The 19,938-nt window shown below is 46.7% G+C and overlaps 2 protein-coding genes and 1 long non-coding RNA gene across 5 annotated transcripts; 1 reads left to right on the top strand and 2 right to left on the bottom strand.

Moving 5' to 3' along the window:
- Positions 1-583: 583 nt before the first annotated feature.
- Positions 584-13,404, bottom strand: btr30 (bloodthirsty-related gene family, member 30). Of its 3 annotated transcripts, none has more exons than XM_014973411.2 (13): positions 13,333-13,404; positions 8,029-8,164; positions 7,518-7,961; positions 6,794-6,898; positions 6,620-6,715; positions 5,424-5,657; positions 5,142-5,343; positions 4,983-5,072; positions 4,473-4,499; positions 3,919-3,945; positions 3,582-3,757; positions 1,761-1,916; positions 584-1,377 (listed from the first exon to the last, which is right to left on the bottom strand). In XM_014973411.2, the coding sequence occupies exons 2-13, from the start codon at positions 8,134-8,136 to the stop codon at positions 1,168-1,170; spliced, it is 1,875 nt and encodes a 624-aa protein (XP_014828897.2). In that variant the 5' UTR covers positions 8,137-8,164; positions 13,333-13,404; the 3' UTR covers positions 584-1,167. The 3 variants fall into 3 exon arrangements, with proteins under 3 accessions (XP_014828897.2, XP_087863955.1, XP_087863956.1); XM_088007829.1 differs by lacking the exon at positions 13,333-13,404 and adding an exon at positions 12,846-13,291; XM_088007830.1 differs by lacking the exon at positions 13,333-13,404 and adding an exon at positions 12,928-13,291.
- Positions 13,405-14,125: 721 nt separating this feature from the next.
- On the top strand, positions 14,126-14,651 carry LOC148158177 (uncharacterized). Its single transcript, XR_015763970.1, has 2 exons — positions 14,126-14,210; positions 14,410-14,651. It is a non-coding gene; the product is annotated as an uncharacterized LOC148158177 (long non-coding RNA).
- A 529-nt stretch (positions 14,652-15,180) lies between these two features.
- Positions 15,181-19,344, bottom strand: utp18 (UTP18 small subunit processome component). Its single transcript, XM_014973412.2, has 13 exons — positions 18,960-19,344; positions 18,268-18,416; positions 18,095-18,190; positions 17,642-17,712; positions 17,479-17,582; positions 17,280-17,405; positions 17,037-17,211; positions 16,855-16,955; positions 16,687-16,777; positions 16,489-16,612; positions 16,216-16,390; positions 16,001-16,143; positions 15,181-15,376 (listed from the first exon to the last, which is right to left on the bottom strand). The coding sequence occupies exons 1-13, from the start codon at positions 19,176-19,178 to the stop codon at positions 15,352-15,354; spliced, it is 1,599 nt and encodes a 532-aa protein (XP_014828898.2). The 5' UTR covers positions 19,179-19,344; the 3' UTR covers positions 15,181-15,351.
- Between the last annotated feature and the right edge of the window lie 594 nt (positions 19,345-19,938).

Genomic DNA, 19,938 nt, shown 5'->3' with positions numbered 1-19,938 from the left:
ATGTAGCACACCACATCCTCCTGGCAGTGTTTGTTCTCAAACCAATGATCTGAACATTGTTTAAAGCAGGTTTCATCCACAGTGCAGCTTCAAGTTTTGACATGATAAAAACTTTATCATGAATAAAGAGAAACAATGAAAAATGTAATTCAGCCTGGAATTAATCTATAATCCAGTTATTAACCAAACCAACTCTAAGCGGTTTAGTACGGATTTAAAGGAACTCAGGGTTTCAGCTGTTTTGCAGTTTTCTGGAAGTTTGTTCCAGATCTGCGGTGCATAGAAGCTGAATGCTGCTTCTCCATATTTGGTTCTGGTTCTGATGTAGAGCAGAACCAGGACCTGAGCGGTCTGAAGGTTGATCTTTGATCTATGAACTAAAATATTTTAAAGTTTATTCTCTGAGCTACAGGGAAATCCTTCCAGCATTTTCCTTTAGCCGGTTTTCCAACTCAGATCTAGTGTAAGAACTGCTTCCTTATGCAAATAATGACAAGAGCAAATCAATTCATTTAAAAAACTAGAACTCTAAAACAACTGATTATTCTGTATGTTATCAAGACATATTTTACATTGCCACAGGTTTTATTCCTCCCATATTTTATTATTAAAGTAGGAAAAAACTCCACATTTCCACCATAATACCATCCAAGTATTTCCATTAATCTTCACAGATTGGCTTCATAAACTACAAACTCTGAGCCTCAACATGGTAACTATGTACATAAATTCATTCACTTTAACTCAGTTTCTCCACCCTGGTCCTCAGGCCTCCTGTCCTCCATGTTTCAGGTGTTTCCCTTCTGCCACCTGGATTGTATCTCTGGGTGATTAACAGGATCTGCAGCTCCTGATGGTCCTGCAGTCATTTGGATCAGCTGTTCTGGAACAGAGGCTCATCTAGAACATGCAGAGCAGGGGGGCTGAGGACCAGGTGGAGAAACACTGATTTAACTTATAAATCACTACATCTAATATATTATTGCATGATCGTCTTAAAGGAGGAAAAGGCTCCTCTATCTGAGGACCCTGTCCGGTTCATCTGCAGAAAACCTCCACGTTCTGCAGGAGCTCCACCTCTTCCTTCCCTCCTCCGTAAAGTCTGAGCCTGATTCCGGTCCGGTTCCCCTCAGGCCTGGTCCAGACCCGGTCCAGGCCCGGTTCCCCTCAGGCGGGGTGATGCTGGGCGGTGGCCAGGATCAGAGGAACCTCCTTGTCTCCGGTGCCGAGCAGAGGAAACATCCTCTCGGTGAACTCTGTGTTTGTGTGGAAGCTGTAAATCTCCGTTCCTGACTTGACGTTGTAGAAGGAGACCTGACCCTCCTCCACGTCCAGGAAGATGCCCACCTGTCGCAGCTTCGGGTGGTGACCTTTCACCTGCAGGGCGGAGACAGAGAGCAGCCGGTGGCAGCATGAGTTTCTGCCCTCAGCTTTCAAACGTTCATTCTCAGTTGGATTCAGGTATTTAAAGGGCATCGCTTGCAAAGTTCCAGTCAAATATAACGGCAATGTTTGGGTTTGCTAGCCTGTCATAAGAGGAGAATGGGTGTTCAAATTTCAAAGTCATACTTTCACCATGTTTACTCATTTATAAATGTCAGCGTCAAGCTACATGTTTAATTAGCAAGCTAAATATTTACTGATTATTTTCCTTCATGGTAAATATTTAATTTCCAGACTGCATTTAGAGTAGAAGCTAAACATTTGGCTTTCTAACTAATTTTTGACTGTTTAACTTCAGAAATGGCACCATCACAGACCTTGGTCAGAGGCGGTGTAGTGAGCGCCCTCAGCTGGCTGCCGCACCACCAGATGGCGTAGTATCCGTTTGTGGGACTCATGTCAAACAGGCCTTTCCTCTGGGCCGACTCAGTTACCACACCCAGTTTCCAGTCCTTGTTCTCCCCAACAGAAACCTGCAAGACACAAACCAGGGTCTATTAAAGCAAGTTCTGGTTCTGTTGACCAACCCTGTGAAGAAAACTTGACACTTGGCCTCCCACCAGAGATCATCAGATCCAGAGATTCCTGCCATGACATGACCTTGATTCCAAATAAGAAAAAACCCTGAAAGAGACTCAGGTCCTCAACCAGATCTCCACAACATCAGCAGACTGAGGACTCATCTACAAAACCCAGACTTACATACGGATCCATCAGAAGATGCCACTAGTCCTCAACGAGAGCTGGACTGGCAAAACAGTGTAACCATCACCTTGAATTTAAGACCACCAAGATCTCACATTATTTAAGAGCCCAACCCTTTGACCTCCAACCAGGTAAGATTCTGACCCTCATCCTGACAGAACAAGATCTTAACCCTCAACAAGGCTCTCATCCTCAACCAGATCAACGCAGAACTAGAACAGACTCAAGTGTTTGTGTTTTCTTGATCAAATCCTGACCTCTAAGAAGAGACAGACCAAACAGAGGAGCGTCACCCTCACCTTCATCACCCGCTAATCCAGATTGAACACCTGACCAGGATCTCCTACAAAGTAAGATTAATAAACATTGAGATCCTGAGCTTCCCTCTGAAGGAGAACTCCATCAGATCTTGACCCTTGACAAGAATCACCTTCAACTGGCAACATCTCAGCACATAGCAACTCCAGAAGACTCTGGCTTTCTTGATCTGTCATCCATGAGTAGAGCTGGCCTACCAATAAGACAACATCCTGATCCAGAAAGTCCCAATCTGTTCCAACATTTGAGTCCTTACCATTCGGTGCTACCCACACCAAAGTCCTGGTACAGGGTCTCAGCCCCATTGTTGTGACCAACAGTCTGAACAATGTGTTCTTCACCCTAATCTCCAGTGGTCCAGGCCCTCTCTGACTCTTGTTGAAAGAGTAAGAATCTTTCAACAAGATTCTTACTCTCTGGTATGTTCAGTGTTAGAGAAGATCTCATGTGAATACTGGCCTCAGAGATTTTGGCCTGGAAATAAAGTGAGATCATCAGCTTATCTCCAACCAAACAAGGAGCCTGATCCTCATCTAGACCAGATATTTATGTCCAAACATCTCAAACCATGAAAAAAATCCAAATATAAGACAAGCTTTAAACTTGGATCTTCCTGTGGCCTGTACAACATCCTGATCATTTGCCTCGTTTTCACTGCGTGGTACGGGTCGATGGGGTCCGGTACGCTATTTTACGGTCCACTATGTTCAGGAGAGCGTTTCCACTATCAGCAGGACTCTCACTGGACAGACGCAGTTAAACCCAAACACCTAACATGACGCTAACGGTACCAGTACAATAACAAACATGATCCACTGTGTGTCGTTTTCCCATCCCCCAATCAATGGACTGGGCTGTGTGACTAACGGTACTGTACCATTGTCCTTTGGACCTACAACTGAAGGGAGCCCAGGAACGGCAGGCCGCCATTACAATGGAAACAGACAAAATAGTGTACCGAACATCGCCGAACTGTTCCACACCAGTCAATGGAAACGAGGTATTTAAGGAAGACAAGAAGCCACTCAACACCTACCTCATCGTCAGCAACAACTGGCCAGTAAAATGAATGTAAGCGCCACTCTGATGCCAAACAAAACAAGATCTTGACTGACCTCCCAGTAGTGACGCCCAGAGCTAAACCCTTCCTTGGCAATGACACAAGACCAGACGTCGAATCGGTGATGGCTGTTTCTGAAAAACTGCAGCTTCTCTCCTCTCTTCAGCTGCTTCCTGTCTTCTGAAAGGATCAGGAATGGGTACGCCGTAACTGGGTTCAGCGTCACATCCTCTGAAGAAGCACAGGATGATATGTGAAAATACATTCAGGTCTCGGCTGGACAACAGAGGTCATGACAGACTGAGCAGAAAGAAACAGTTCTGTCTCGGAGAACATCTATGCCTTTCAGCCGTAAGATCAGACAGAGGTCAATGATTCGAGGTACACCTCACCTATGTAGGCCCGGGCTTTCTTCAGTCCTAAAACAGAACAAAGAAGAACATTGAGAAGAAAAACTCCAGTGCAGAAATGACCTTCCTTTATTCTCCAGAGCACCGGATGATTTGGTGATCAAAACAACTGGACTGAGAACCTGCAGTGGACTTTTTGAGCATTGTTGTTATAGCAACCGCTGATCTGATCAATTTCTCTTAAAATAGAAAAGCTTCAGGAGTTTTAGGTCCAACTGATATTTCCTGGTGGTAGAGCAGTCGCCTTCACCATTGGCTTGCAGCAAGAAGGTCCTGGGTTTGAATCCCAACCAGAGGCTTATCCAGGTCTGGATCTAAAACCCTTGAAGTCTGCGTGGCTGTTTCAGGTGAAACAGCCACGCAGACTGATGAACCGACAAACAGTCGACTTCTCATGTTCTCTAAAGTTCAAATCAAGGATTATTAGCTGTAATCTGTGTATTGCAGTAATAATCCAACAATCTCAGTGGGATGACTGTCTGCATGTCAAGATCAAGTCCAACTTGAACAAATGTAAAACTGTTGAATCTACGTACCTGTAACATGCTTACTCTTCTTCATGTCTGAGGAGGAAAACAGAACAAAACTGAAACATCTCCAGTAACATAAGGACTTTATTTCTCCAATCACTGCAGGAAGGTCAGGCCTGACCCTGAGCCGTGACCCTGAGCCCTGACCCTGAGCCCTGACCCTGAGCCGTGGCCCTGAGCCGTGACCCTGAGCCGTGACCCTGAACCGTGGCCCTGAGCCGTGACCCTGAGCCCTGACCCTGAACCGTGGACCTGAACCGTGGCCCTGAGCCCTGACCCTGAGCCGTGGCCCTGAGCCCTGGCCCTGAGCCGTGACCCTGAGCCGTGACCCTGAGCCCTGACCCTGAGCCGTGGCCCTGAGCCCTGACCCTGAGCCGTGGCCCTGAGCCGTGGCCCTGAGCCCTGACCCTGAGCCCTGACCCTGAGCCGTGGCCCTGAGCCCTGACCCTGAGCCCTGACCCTGAGCCGTTACCCTGAGCCCTGACCCTGAGCCCTGACCCTGGTCTCTGGTCTCACCTTTCAGAGACCACTGACTCATCCTCAGAGTCGACTTGCTCCCTCTCAGACTCATCATGCTCTCGGCCGCCATCAGGTCACCTGGTGGAACTGGAACAGAGGCCGTTCAGACTCTGACCTCTCACCTGGAGGCCCACCCTTCATGAATGTTTGACTTACAGTCTTTGGAGTCTCTGGAGCCTCTAGAACCTCTGGAGGCCCTCGGGCGGATCTCTCCCATCCAGATTTCGTCTACCTTGATCTTGACGTCGGACAGACTGCTCTTCACATCGTCCAGGTGGAAGTGAAGGGACAACTCGGCCTCTTCATCAGCGTCATCATGTCTCTTTTCATCCAGCGGAGCCGTGGCCTCCTCAAAGCTCTGAGATGAGGGGAAGAAGAGAAGAAGGTGAAGAAGTTTTTTACTTGTGATGCCTCCAACACCGGCCGGTTAGCTGCTACCTGTAGGAAGCTGATGTGATCCTGACTGATGGCCTGGACCTCCAGCGTGGCCCTCCTGTCGGTCAGCTGGCTAAGCTCCGCCTCCAGGCGGTGCACCATCGTCTCCCCCTTCGACGTCACAGCCTCCAGCTGGTTTTGGATCCCACCCACCACTTGAGTCCGGATCCGGTCCAGCGAGGCGGACACTTCATCCAGAAGGTGCTCAACATCGCCTCGCTCTTTGTCTGCGTAGTTCTGAGACCAAAGCACACAGAACTTCACCAGGAAGTTCTGACCCGGTCCAGAGTAACCGGCAAAGACCTTCAGAAAGTCTAAAGAACTGCTGATGCTGAACGTCAAAGTAGTGCAGCATATTACCGTAAAAATCCCACAACGCAGATAAATGCATAAATATTAGCATGCTCCCATTAGCCACTTGAATTTCAGGATGATGGCCATTTTCCAAGATGGTTGCTATTTCTGAGACTTTTAAGCCAATTATTGTCATAAAATGTTCGCCATGTTCATGATGTGGATGAACTTTGGCCATCATATTCACTTTAAAATAATATGTAGAAAAATCACAAACTGAACTTTGCTGTTAATGAGTCTTAAAGCAACAGGAAGGAGATGAAAACGTGAAAGAGACCGAGACACTCGCCGCAATGGTTAGCGTTAGCTTCCACCATTTTTTCTATGGTTAGCAGTTTAGCAGCATAGGATTAGCTTAAACCAATTGTTTATGTGTAGCATTAGCTTCTGATCATTTTTGTGTTTAGCGGTAGCAGAGCTAAAATTCTCATTTAATGAATTAGTGAAACAAACGTTTTGGTTAGCTGTACCCACCGCTGGCTATAACTACTGAAGGTCTTAGTGCAAACAAATTCTCCATTGCAACCATTTTGAAAAATGTCCACCAGAAAAAGGAAACAACATCACACAAGAAAACATATCTTATTTCTATGGTCTCTGCCTGACACCAAACACTTTCATTTAATTGGCAATTTTAGTGCAAAAATTCCATAATAACCATGGAGGCCATCTTGAAAAATGGCTGCCATCTTAAATTTTGACATACAATTCTTGAGTAAAAATTTTTGCTGAAATGTTCAATTATCTGCTGCACTATGGGAGAGTACAACTGCTTGATGGGAACTATGAAGAAAGGAGGAATGGACCAGAACCATTAGAGCTGAAGAATGTGAGGCGAACCGGACCTGCACGGATTCCAGCTTCCTCTTCAGGTCGCTCAGACGGATCTCCTTCTCTTTGATGCAGTTCAGGATCTCCTGCTCTGTCCTCGCCACCAGTTTCTGAACACAAACACGACGTGATGAAGAACCTGCAGAGCTAACCGGACCCGAGCAGGATGCAGGTCCTGTCCTCTCTACCTGTTTGCTGAGTCTCTCAGTCTGGACGGAGACGGTTTTGTGAGTGCGATGATCCTGCAGGACGCAGATGGCGCAGATGCAGCGCTGACATGTCTTACAGTAGACCTGGAGACAAAGAGACGACGACCCAGACATTCAGCAGGACAACATGGAGACAAAACACTGCAGACAGACATGAACAGCCAGTGAAGGAAATAATTCTAAGTCTGTGAACATTGAGGAGAAACAAATTACCGTTACAGGAAATCAGTTTATCAGCGGTGGCTATGCTAACTAGCCTTAGTATTGATGACAGGCTATGCTAGCTGCAGTTCGGTAGAATAATTTATATTTATTGTAACATCTATTATAAAAATTGTCTTAAACTTCAACTTATTGAGGATAAAATGATCCACTCCTACATTTCAGCCTGGAACACTTCCTGGAAACACAGGAGAGCTCATTCTGCTCAGCAGACCAGTGTGAACCCAGCATGAATCCAGTGTGAACCCAGTGTGAATCCAGTGTGAACCCAGTGTGAACCCAGTGTGAACCCAGTGTGAATCCAGTGTGAACCCAGTGTGAATCCAGTGTGAACCCAGTGTGAACCCAGTGTGAATCCAGTGTGAACCCAGTGTGAACCCAGTGTGAACCCAGTGTGAACCCAGTGTGAATCCAGACTGAATCCAGAAGGTCTGGAGCATCTGGATCGCCCTGATCCTGAAGGTCAGGTTCTGCTGCTTGCCTCCATCAGGCGGCGGTGTGTGGAGCAGGTGCGGCCCCTGAGGGCCTCCTGGGGGTCCAGCAGCGGGTGCTTGGCATAGAAGGCGGTGTTGTAGTGTGGCTGCAGGTGTTCACTGCAGTAGGAGGCGGTGCAGGTGAGGCAGGAGCTGACGGCCGGCTGCTTCACCCCGGAGCAGACGTCACACCACACCACGTCCCCCAGGGCCGCCGGCGCCGGGAGCGGCGACAGGAACGGGTTGGTGCTCCGGCCGTCCTCCATGGCGTCCAGCGAGCCGTTCCCCACTGGCGCTGAGAACCCCGTGGCGCCGTAACGCGTCTGCTTGAATTTATCGGCTATCATAGCGAAGACCTTGTTGATGCTGAGCTGGGGACGCTCGTCAAACTGCCTCTTACACAGAGGACAGGTGCAGACCGAGCTGGACGCCCAGTACCCGCCGATGCACGCCTGCAGGGACACAGAGGTCAAAGGTCAGTCAGACAGCGGCGCCCCAGGGGCATCAGGAGGGCGTTACCTGGCAGAAGTTGTGTCCGCAGGGCGTAGAAACCGGGTCAGTGAACAAGTCCAGGCAGATGGAGCAGGTCAGCTCCTGCTCCGAGAACAGTTCTGGTGCCTCCGCCATCTTTGAAGAGCCGCTGGACAGAACCGAGCTGTGGAGGAGAAACCCGGTGAGCGAGTTCTGGACCGGCTCTGCTCCCCGGCCCAGTTCTGGACCAGTTCAGATCAATGTTTACTTTTGGACCAATTTACTCCCAGTTCAGTCAAAATGAAAAGAAAACAAGGAATCATGAAGGTTAACCATCACATTTCCTGTTTATTAAGTTCAGAAGCAGCGGCACAGTTCTGCTAATGCGCTAATAACAGAGCTAAGTTTTAGCTTAGCGCTTTTGCTAACGCTTAGCTTCCCCTGTTATTTTTCCAGATAAATTATAAAACACCAATTTCCTGGCCTGTTTTGCAAACGTTTAGTTGAATAAAGTTTGACGTGTGTTGAAGTTTTGGTTATAAAATAAAGGATTCTTCAAGTAGTTAGACACATATTCATGCTCTTATTTTGAAGTGCAGCATTTTCATTTCCTCACTTCACATTCTCCGTTTTATTTTTTTTAACCATTTTTAAGCAAAACAAAAAATAAATAAACCACAGACAGTAAAGCACAAGACAAATACAACATGGAGCAAGTAGATTATGTCAACATTAAGAGTTTTAGTCTTTAAAGGGCAAATATAATTTGAATAATATAATTTGTGTTTTAGTATTACCATGTTGGTTAGCACTTGACCATTAATTAACTATGCATTTAATTTAGAGCTAAGTATTTAGATTGCTAATTTAATATTTAGTTTGAAACTGACATTTACAGATTAATGAATAAAAATATGACTGAAAATTAAGTCATGTTTTTTTCTTCCTTGTAACCCAAAATGTTGCTGCTTATTTTTGACTGACTTTACTAACGACTTCTGGTGGGTTTGGACTGGGAACAGACTGGAACTGGATCAGATTCGAACATCACCGTGAACCCAGAACCCGTCAGATAGAAAGTCCAAAGATCAGGTTGCACCTGGAAACCTGGAACTGACACCTGGAAACCTGGAACAGCACAGCAGGACTGACTGACCTGGTGCTCACGTTAAAGCAAGAAATGTGTGGCAACATATTTTATGCACAAGTCGGCGTGTATAAAGATGAACTTTTCATCAAAGTCACTTTTTCCCTGTGTGAAAATTTGCAGCAGCCACACAAACTTTATCTGTGAACAATATCAAACTACAAAGTGTCAAAACTCTCATAAATCCACTGAAACCTGATGACATTCAGTTATTCAGACCAGGAATCAAACCTGATGATTTTATGACTTTAATATTTTATTGTTTAAACGATGAAACTGAACCACATTTATCCTCAGACAATAACCTGAAAAATAAATAAACTAAAGGAAGGTAAAACTTCCCTCTGAGTGAATAATAACTTCCTCAGTTTGTCTCATGAAGATGTAACTCATCGTCTGAAAGCATCTGAGGCTCATTTCATTCTGACTGGAGAGAAAACAGGCTGATCAGCAGATGGATCCACCAGGTTCGGTTCTGATCAGGAGACGATCAGGTCCATCAGCAGCTGATCCAGGTGAGCCGCTACCTGAGGAGCTTTGGCTCTGATGGAGGACTGATCACAGATCAGATCGATCTGATGGTCCATCAGCGTTTAGATTCATCCAGACTAATCATCCTGGAGCTCAGAGCAGAACTTAGAGCGGTACCAGCGGTACCGGTACCGGTCCAGCTGCAGCCGTCCTCCAGTGGAGCTGCCCGCTTTGTGAAAGCGCCTTATGGACAGAAAGCATCTCTACTCTGTGAATGCAGCTTCTGCTGCTGCAGCAGGTCCGACCCGGAGGCTCTGCTGCTGCAGCAGGTCCGACCCGGAGGCTCTGCTGCTGCAGCAGGTCCGACCCGGAGGCTCTGCTGCTGCAGCAGGTCCGACCCGGAGGCTCTGCAGCAGCAGCAGGTCCGACCCGGAGGCTCTGCAGCAGCAGCAGGTCCGACCCGGAGGCTCTGCTGCAGCAGCAGGTCCGACCCGGAGGCTCTGCTGCAGCAGCAGGTCCGACCCGGAGGCTCTGCTGCTGCAGCAGGTCCGACCCGGAGGCTTTACTCTTTACTTTGGAGGGTTTCTTATTTATTATTTTTATTTTTGTGCCCTGAAAACACCTTTTAAATAAAATATATAACAATAATCATTATAAATACTTATTCTGCTACAAACAAGGCCGTTGCCATGGTTACTCCTTCATGTGGCGGCAGACTTCCAGGTATTTGTAATTTACATTAAGATGTTTCTGTGGAGGCGACAGGCGGAGCAGCAGCTGCTCCGTTTCCTGTAAGTTAGGATGAATAAAGGAAAGGTGAGCAGGTCTGAGCGCAGCACAGCTTCATGCATCCGGATTGTTTTGTGAGCCACACTTTTCTAAATTTGTCCATATGCCAAGTTTTAGTGTGAAAACTGCGCAGGGTTTGATACACGAGGCCCCTGAACAGGTGTGAGCAGGTGAAAAAGGGGGCGGAGCCAGGTTAACGTCACAAATCCGTCAGGCAGAAGTGATGACTCAGCATCTGGGCTGAGCTGTAATGGTAGAGCTGACCGGCTTCCTGCAGCTCCCAGGCCATGTGACTGGAAACCCTGGAAGCTGATTGGCTGATAGAGCCGGAAGCTCTTTGGCTGCAGGTTATTTGTGTCCACTGGACGGGGACAGCCTGCAGCATCCGGTCTCTCCTCACTTTCAGGATGTTAGGAGTTAAATTAAAGATAAGGACAAGACAGAATAAAGGCTGCAGCACAGTTTCCTCCCCTCGTTGGGATCTGATGTAATGGACCAATGGAGCAGAGCTGGGAAGTTAAAGGTGATGGAGTATTTTTACTGATAAAATCAGCTGAAGGTTTTAAGATTTAAGGCAAAAACTGATGAATTCACAGCAGTCTGCCTTAAATAAATGTAAATAAATAATAAAAAATAAATTTTCCATCAGGGAACTGGGAACTCCCAGATCCACATGGCCATTTGGGTGTAAATCAGAGCAAAAAAAATTAAAAAATGTTTGTGAAATTCACAAAAAACTGCCAACATTTGAAAAATGCTGGGCTTCAGGCTGCAGCAGTGATGAACCCGGTCCAGTTTGGACCTCCACAAATCAGCCGTCCGGTCCATCAGAATCATCATTCGGAGTCTAACCGGGTCTAAGGAAGATGGACTTTACCCGACCAAGTTATTCTGATCCATTTCTAGGTTTTTCCACAATCCCAGTTTTCCAGATTTTCCCCAGAACGTTTCAGCTCAGACTGGTGACGGTTCTGACCTGGTGGAACATCCAGAACCTTCTGGATCCAACCAGTTTCTCCATCCAATCAAAGGTCTTTCTCTCTCTCACGGTCAGGGGAACTTCCTGTTTACTGTCCAATCAGAGCCCAGAGAGCAGAGAGTCACGCCCACTCTCTCTCACCTCTGATTGGTTCTGATGGTTCTGAAGGAGATGCTCTGTCCCCACTGCTGTTCTGCATAGGCCTGAACCCCCTCAGCCAAATCATCAACAAGACTGGCTACGGATACCGACTCAAGAATGGGGCCACAATCAGTCACCTCCTCTACATGGATGACATCAAGCTGTACGCCAAGAGCGAGCGAGACATCGACTCACTGATCCACACCACCAGGATCTACAGCACTGACATTGGGATGTCATTCGGACTAGAGAAGTGTGGCCGGATGGTTACAAAGAGAGGGAAGGTCGTCCGCACAGAAGGGGTCTCACTCCCAGAGGGAACAATAGCAGACATAGAGCACAGCTACAAGTACCTGGGAATACCACAAGCAAATGGCAACCTCGATGAGGTCACAAGGAAAGGAGCCACAGCCAAATACCTCCAACGAATAAGGCAAGTCCTGAGAAGCCAGCTCAATGGCAAGAACAAGATCCGTGCAATAAACAGCTATGCCTTACCAGTAATCAGATACCCTGCCGGAATAATTAGCTGGCCAATGGAAGAGATGAAGGCCACGGATGTTAAGACTCGGAAGCTACTAACCATGCATGGAGGGTTCCACCCCAAATCCAGCACCCTGAGACTGTACACGAGCCGTAAGGAAGGAGGCAGAGGACTAGTGAGTGTGAGAGCCACTGTCCAGGATGAAACATCCAAGATCCATAAATACATCAAGGACAAAGCCTCAACAGATGATGTGCTCAGCGAATGTCTCAGGCAATGGGGAACAGAGGACGAGGTGCTGGAGGAACCATCATGGGAGGACAAGCCCCTACATGGGATGTACCACCGACAAATAACTGAAGTGGCTGATATCAGGAAATCCTACCAATGGCTGGAGAAAGCTGGACTCAAGGACAGCACGGAGGCCCTCATCCTGGCCGCCCAGGAACAGGCCCTAAACACCAGAGCAATAGAAGCTCAGATCTACCACACCAGACTCTCTTCTTCTCCCTAAAACATCTTTAGAAAAAAGAGGTGATATTTTTATTTTATTTTTTTGCTATAGTTATTTGCAATCAAATAACTTATGATTTGAGCCATTATCTTTCCTCTGGGATTAATAATATTAATTTAATCATTTTAGGATGATGGCAATATTTAGCTCTGAGCTAGCTTCTTCACTAAATATTTAGGTTATAAATTAAATATTTTTGCTAGCTCTTAGCTTAATATTTAACTTGCTAACTGTTTAGCTTGAAACTAACATTTATAAATAACATGATTGAAAAGTGAACCCGTTTTTTCCTTTAACCGACCATTTAACCCAAATAATAGATGCTAATATGTGACTGTACCTCGTCTGACCTGCAGGAGGCAGAAAGGGGAACAAAACGGGAACCTCTACTTCCCAAAATTCATCAACGTGACGTCATTTACCCCGGAAAACCCGGGAGTCCGCTGACAGGTGGGCCGGGTCCGTCACACCTGGACCCGACCTGAAGCTGCAGCAGCTCCTCTCCGAGACAAACAGAACCAGGACCGCAGGAATTCACCGGGTAGGCGGACAGGAATCCCGGCAGGTTTCCGCATGAATCGCCTCGGATCAGCAGCTTCTACCTGTTTCCTCCCAGCAGCTCACCTGGGCCACAGGTGAGCTTCAGCTGAAGCTTCTGGAGTTGATTTTAACCAGCAGACATCAGAAATGAGGCTGATTCAGAACCAGGCTGCTGAGCAGAACCCTCGTTTTAAAAACCCAAACATCTGAACGTTTTTAAATTTCACTCAAATTAAACCAAACTAACCGGAAACGACAAACAGACTATAACTGAAGCAGTTCCTTACCTTCTCCTCCGCCACAAGTCCAGTTTCTGTCCCAAACCCTGAAAGTCAGGTCTGTGACGTCATAGGGAGGCGGGGCTAGCAGAAAGTGGCCAGGTGAGTCTGCGGGTGGAGACACCTGCTGCACCTGTTTGCTGCTGTTTTAGTCACAGATGTGAGCGCAGGGAGGAAGGACTCAATATTTTTATTCCTGCTGTTTGGAAAAAATATCCCAAACTATTTTAGGGCCTAAAATAGCGGAAAAGTATTATAAGAATATGTGTAACTAATTTAAATTTCAAAAACAAATACAATAAAAGTGACTTAGAAAGAAAAGTAGTGTTCCGTAATAATAATAAAACTAACATAAAATTGAAATAAAAAATTAAGTAAAACGAAAGTACGGAAAATAAAATAAACCAAGATTAGCATAAACACAAAAAACTTAAGTAAAATAAAAATTAAAATAAAAGGTAGAAAATAAATTAAATTAACCCCAAAAAATTAAGTAAAAGGAAATAAAAAAAAGTACATTAAAATAATAAGTAAAGTAAATTGAGCTTAACTAGATACTTTCAGGGGAAGCAAGCAGATGTGGAGCAGGTCAAGATTTACACAACAAAATAAACATAAACCTGCAACAGTTTGAGAAGGTCACCTGACCTTTGACCCTTGCTGATGCCTGCTGGAGGGCAGCTCTGACACGGACCGGACGGACAGCATTCCTGCGGCGCGGCGCTCTGAGCATGCTCAGTGCGGTTTCTCTGATGTCACAGGCTTCTGGTCTGAAATCCGGTTTTAATGAAATCAGGAGCAGCCCGGAGGTCAGAGCCTTCGGTTACACCAAACCCGTCTTAACCCGTCCAGAACCAAAACCGCAGAGCTGCAGTCAGAGGTCAGAGGTCAGAACCAGAGCCGGTTCCGATCCGGCCCATCTTAATATTCTGTTGGTAACTAAGGATCAGAACCAGACTTTCTGAATTTATAGTTACACTTCTGAGGTTCAAAGTTACATTTTATCGTTTGTGTAATTTGTAATTGTGTGAATTTGTTTAGCATTTTTAATTTCTTTATCGGTGTGTGCATTTAAAAACATTTCAGTTCCTGAAGTCAGAACGCTGATGAACCTTGACGTTCGCTCGGCTGCTTCCTGCCTCGTCTCTTCAGAGGTTTGATTTCTGCTCCATTTCATCCCCAGAACTTCAACCAGCTCCGATTCTTTGTGGATCATTAATGCAGACGTGGAGTGAATTTTACATCCCTGAAACCTGTCAGGTTCAGCAAATTAAAACATCTGTCCCAATAAAACCCATTGGTCAGATTAAAATATCCTTCAATCAGGACATACGTGTGTCTTGAAATGTTTTATTGATGTAATATTCTAATTTTAATTTTTTTTACAACTGGAAGTAGAAAATCATCAAAATGAACCAATCAAAGGACACTCATCCATCTGAGCGTAATCTATTTAAAGTGTTGCACCTGGTGAATAAATTGGCGTTTCGGTGATGTTGTGATTCTCTTCAGCTGTGCTGGTTGCTCCTGTCCACTGTCGCCGCGTGCTTGCTCTGGATGAGGAAGCAGAACGCTGCCGTTTAACCAGCGTCACATTTTAGTTTAACGTTCTGCAACCAGATCAAATCAACCGCAGACTGAATCTTCATCCGTAGACTTCCTCTTTTCCAGGAAGAGGTTGTGAGGTCAGAGGTCACGGATGATCTGGGGAAATCTCTGAGACCCGATCAGGAGAAATCGGGTTATTCTGGGAAAATCCGAGATTTTCTGATCTAAAGTTAAAATTCTGATTAAATCATTTAAGTTTAAACATCAGGAGAGAAAAACTTCAGAATAAAGCAAAACGGGTCGACTTGGTTCTGTTAGAAAGCCTTTTATAAATCCAAACATAAAAACCAGTCGCAGAGTTCCGTTTCCTGTTGGAGCGACTGACCCAAACCCAACAGGCTTCAGGTTCTCAGGAACCATTAACAACCCGCTGTAGGTTGTCGGGTTCCAGTTGGGTTCTGGTTCCGGTCCAGAGTCTCTTCAGAAGTCCTTGTAGTGCAGCAACCTGAACACAAACAGACCCAGAGGAAGCAGCTGTTTGTGAGCATAAAGTTTATCGTGGACCAAACAGTAAAAATGTTTGTAAAACCCATTTCTTCTGTCTGATACCGTTTTATTCTTTGTATTTTAACAGGATATTCTAATAAAGGGTTAGTGCAAACATCTACAGCTTTTCATTTTCAGCGGGTAGGATATTCTGATGAGGGAAGTGATCTTCTTGTGGCTTCGTCGCATATATGAATTGTTCCAATGCTAAGCTAACCATAACTGCTAAGCTTCCACTTCAGCCACTCAAATAATCCAATATATTTAACATTAACAACCTGCTGTAGTTTGAAAAGATGATGGTAGCAGCTTTAGACGGGCAGCATGGACAGATAGACGTAGCCATCTATCTGTGCTATGGTAGGAAAATCTGACGAGGTAGCACAGATGGTCAGAACTCCTGGCTGCCTGGAGTGTAACGTTTGAGTTTAGCGACTGGTTCGCCACGGAGCTTTTAAATCCCCCATAAGGTGCTGGTTTGGTAGGTCTCCTCGCTGTCATCTCCTTGGTGCTCCAGAAGCTGCAGCGGAAATGCTTCAGATATTCACCGTTTGAAACCAGAAGGGCCGATTGGCTGGCTGACCTGAACAGGGGGGCGTGTCCTTTGTTGTTGGCCAATGAGAAGAAGCCGCTGCGTGGCGAGAAGTCCAGGCAGCTGACCCGGTGAGTGACCTTCCTGCTGGCCACGGGGAAGTTGGAGAAGACGGTGAGGCTGGGCAGGTGGACCTGACCAGAGACGGGTGGAGGTTAGCAACAAGTGACATCACGGCAACCGGCGTCACGGCAACCGGCGCTCACCAGCCGCACGGCTTCGTCTTCCACCCGCGAGGCGACGGCCAGGATCTCAGAGGTGGGGTTAAAGGTCAGAGATGTGGCGGAGGTCAGCAGGTTCATCACCGCTCTGAGAGGCTTTGGATTGGTCGAATTAAGACACGCTTCCTGGGAGTAGACGTTGACCACGCCCGCCTGGGAGCTGCGGAATGGAGGAGGGATCACGTGACCCGACGGTCTGCATATTACAATCTGCTCTCAGCCAACCAGAGAGCGGGTTGGAGAGTGGGCGTGGCTTACCCGCAGGCCAGGTAGCGTCCGTCCGGCGAGGCGGCGATGGCCGTCCCCTTCACGCAGCCGTCATCCATGAACCGGCTGAGGCACCGACTGCTGCGAACGTCCCACACAAACACCTCTCCTTCCTCTGCACCGGGCCGATGACATCACACAGTCACATGACCCACAGGGGGCGATGACATCACACAGAGTCACACTCACCTGAGTTCACGAAGGCTTTGCTGCCATCGGGACAGAAAGCCACGCCGCTGACATCACCGTTGATCTTCATGCTGCGGACGATCTCATTGGTCTAGACGGAGAGGAGAAGAAGAAGAAGCTGAGCTGATTAGTCACTGACAGAAGGAGAACCAGCAGCAGGAGAAGAACCTTCAGCGTGAGCATGTGCAGGTATCCGTTGGTCCCGGTCAGCAGCAGAGCGCCCCCGTCAGGACACACAGAGAAGTCCTTCACTCTGGCTTCACTCAGACCTAAAACCCACACGGAGAAGCTTTTATTGTGAAAGGTCAGCCTTGGCGGCAGGCCTCGGCGGCGGCGGCGGGGGGACTGACCCCTGACGGAGCGGACCGGCGCCACGCGGCCCTCCATCATGTCGTACAGGTAGAACATCTTGTTCCTCAGGCTGGTGGCGATCACCGTCTGCCCGTCCCGGCTGAACCGGGCCTGGTGGACCGGGAACCGCTCCAGGTGGACGCTCTGGATCTTTGGGTTCGTCTTCCCGTCCACCTGCAGACGAGCCGGGTTAGACTCACACGGCGACCTCTGACCCCTGAGCCGCAGGAGGAGGGCCGTACCTGGAAGAGGGAGACGGACTGGTCGAGTCCCGCCGTCATGACGACCTGCGCCGACGGGTGGAACTGGACCGAGGTGAGCCGGTCCGCCGAGGGGCGGGCGTTGTTGGCATGGAGACACTTCTTCATCTGGAGACAACAGAACCGGGTCCGGAATCAGAACCAGAAGGTCAGTGAGACGGTCCATTCCGTTCAGACTCACCCTCAGGACGCCGCTGGGAAGACTCTCTGAAGACGCCACGAAGTTCCCTGTCCTCCTGAGAAGGTCGTCCTCTTCTTCCTCCTCCTCTTCTTCTTCATCAAGAGCTGCAGGACCACAGAGAGTCAGAACCAGAACCAGAACCAGGAGGCTAACATAGATTCACCTTTCTTCTTCTTCTTCTTCTGGTCGCTGCTCTGCGCCCAGGATGGAGTTCCTCCCATCGACTTCTGAAACCTGAAAACAAAATTCATTTATTTTACAACTCTGGGATGGAAAATCCTAAAGAGTCTAAGAAGCAGCCTTCAGGTGATCCACCAGGACCTGGACTCGGTCCCATGTTGTTGTCAACCGGAAACTGTCCATGCAGGCTTGTCGCAATAATCAATAAATCACATGATAAATTAAAACAAACGCAATAATTTCCATTTGCCAGATTTATTTCTACCAGTGTTTTGATCTCTTTTGAAGGACAGTTTTGCTTAGTCCAACTCATTTTATTTATTTTGGATATTAAAAATGTCTCCCAGTTCCAGAGTTAAATGTTCATTAGAACTTAAAGTGTGATAAAATCTGAGAATGTGTTCTTGCATTATTATTGTTTGTAATAATAACTCACTGCTCCTTCATCCTCTGCTGCAGCCTCTGCTTGGACAAGACCGACTCTGCGTCTCCTTTCATCAGGTTTCTACGGTAACGGTGCTTCATGTCCACCCTGACACAGGCAGACAGATGCTGTTGAATTCATTACAGGTGGAAACAGGAAGTAAGTGTTTCATTGCTGGGACTTACTCTTCCTCCAGCTCGTCGTCTTCGTCCACCCAGGCAGCTTTCCTGGGCTGCAGCTGCTGACGAAGCTCATCCTCCCCCTCTGAGTCTTCATCCCCACTGCCCTCCTCATCCTCCAGCTGCAGGACACTGGTCTGCTCCTCTTCATTCTCCTGCAATAACACACACATTTAAAAACTCTGCCTGTGTGTAGAACTATCCTTTTGCTGAGGATGATGAATTATTAAGAACCTAATAAACAGCCAAGGCATTGTGAATTTTTAAACAGTGAGACAAATGTCCTTCAGTAACTGAAATTAGTAAAATGAAGTCTAAGATATGCCCTGAAACAGCCTCCCATTAAATTAAAGAAGCAGTTAGTGACTAAAAAGTTGAGCCGAATTTTCCTGCAATGAACGACATTTTTAATAAGTTGTCACAGTTTGCTGTGAAACGTTGTTTTATTGATAAAAACGTGAGGTTCTGAAACTTTCATCATTTTCTGAATGAAGTCTGGTGACGTCACAACAGCATCAACATCAAATAAAGGTGATATTTTTACTTAAGAAACAGCTTTAAACTGGGACAATTTCTTTTTATGTCAAGAAGTTGACTTTATTATAGATTAACAAGAACTTTTAAGTAATTTTTAAACATTTGAGAGATTAAAAGTTAAATTCGCTGTTTTCTGAATAAAGTCTGGTGCTAAACATCACCTCCACCAGCCTCTCCAGCAGCTCCTCTTCCGCTCCGAACACCAGCGTCTCCAGCCGCTTCACCGAGGCGTCCTCTTCTCCCAGAACCGCCAGCCTCTTCAGGTTCTGCTGCCGCAGCTTCTCCTCTCCCTCCGGGTCGAACTTCGGAGGTCGGCTTCTCTTCTTCGCCGTTATTTTATCCTCGGTCACCGGAAGCTTGATAACGTTTTTGTCCTCCATGTCTCTCCCGCCGGCGGCACCAAAGTCCCGACAGAAACCGAAGGATTTAAGCCCCGCAGAAGAAACGAGCTGATTTCCAGGTTCTTCTCTACATGAAGCAGGTTTTATAACACATGTGGTGGAACTGTTTTTCCGCTTCACCACGATCACGTGTTTCCGGAGTCAGCCACTAAAACAAGGGGGAAATGAAACTCTGCCACCACCCGTTCAAGCAGAGAACTACATGAAGAAAACGATGTCGGTATGTGGAAACCCTTTTAACTGCTAAATAAATTATTCACACTATGATGTCCTCGCTTTGAGTTTTCGATTTTTCAACAGCAAGACAACGACGCTCCAATAACCAAACTTCTTTCTTTTCACTTGTTTATTGAAGAGTGGCCTCTGACCACTGCCTTCACTTTGGCCATTGTAAACTGAAATAAACATAGTATTAGCTAACGAACGCTGCAAATTAGCTATGCTTATTGAGAGCTAAAAGACAAAACAAAAGAAACATTTTGATAAATGACTTAAACATACAAATTATTCACATCACCATTACACAAAACAAAGATACAATTATTGTTATAATTTTTATAATTATAATAATTTTTTATCACGTTAGCTCGGTGCTCTTGGGAGCCTCTAGTGGTGTGGGGGCTTAACTTGCACATGACTTGGGCCGGCTCTGGCTGCATTTATACTCTGATACTAATTGAGCTGTGATGGAAAGTTTGAGTTTCATTTAGGGGCAACAGAGTGAAGGGGTTCAAAAACA

This window comes from Poecilia mexicana, unplaced genomic scaffold (assembly GCF_051168715.1).
Source record: "Poecilia mexicana isolate PSO_F unplaced genomic scaffold, ASM5116871v1 scaffold_8, whole genome shotgun sequence".
Taxonomy (NCBI): domain Eukaryota; kingdom Metazoa; phylum Chordata; class Actinopteri; order Cyprinodontiformes; family Poeciliidae; genus Poecilia; species Poecilia mexicana.
This window is presented reverse-complemented; position numbering and strand designations above follow the sequence as displayed.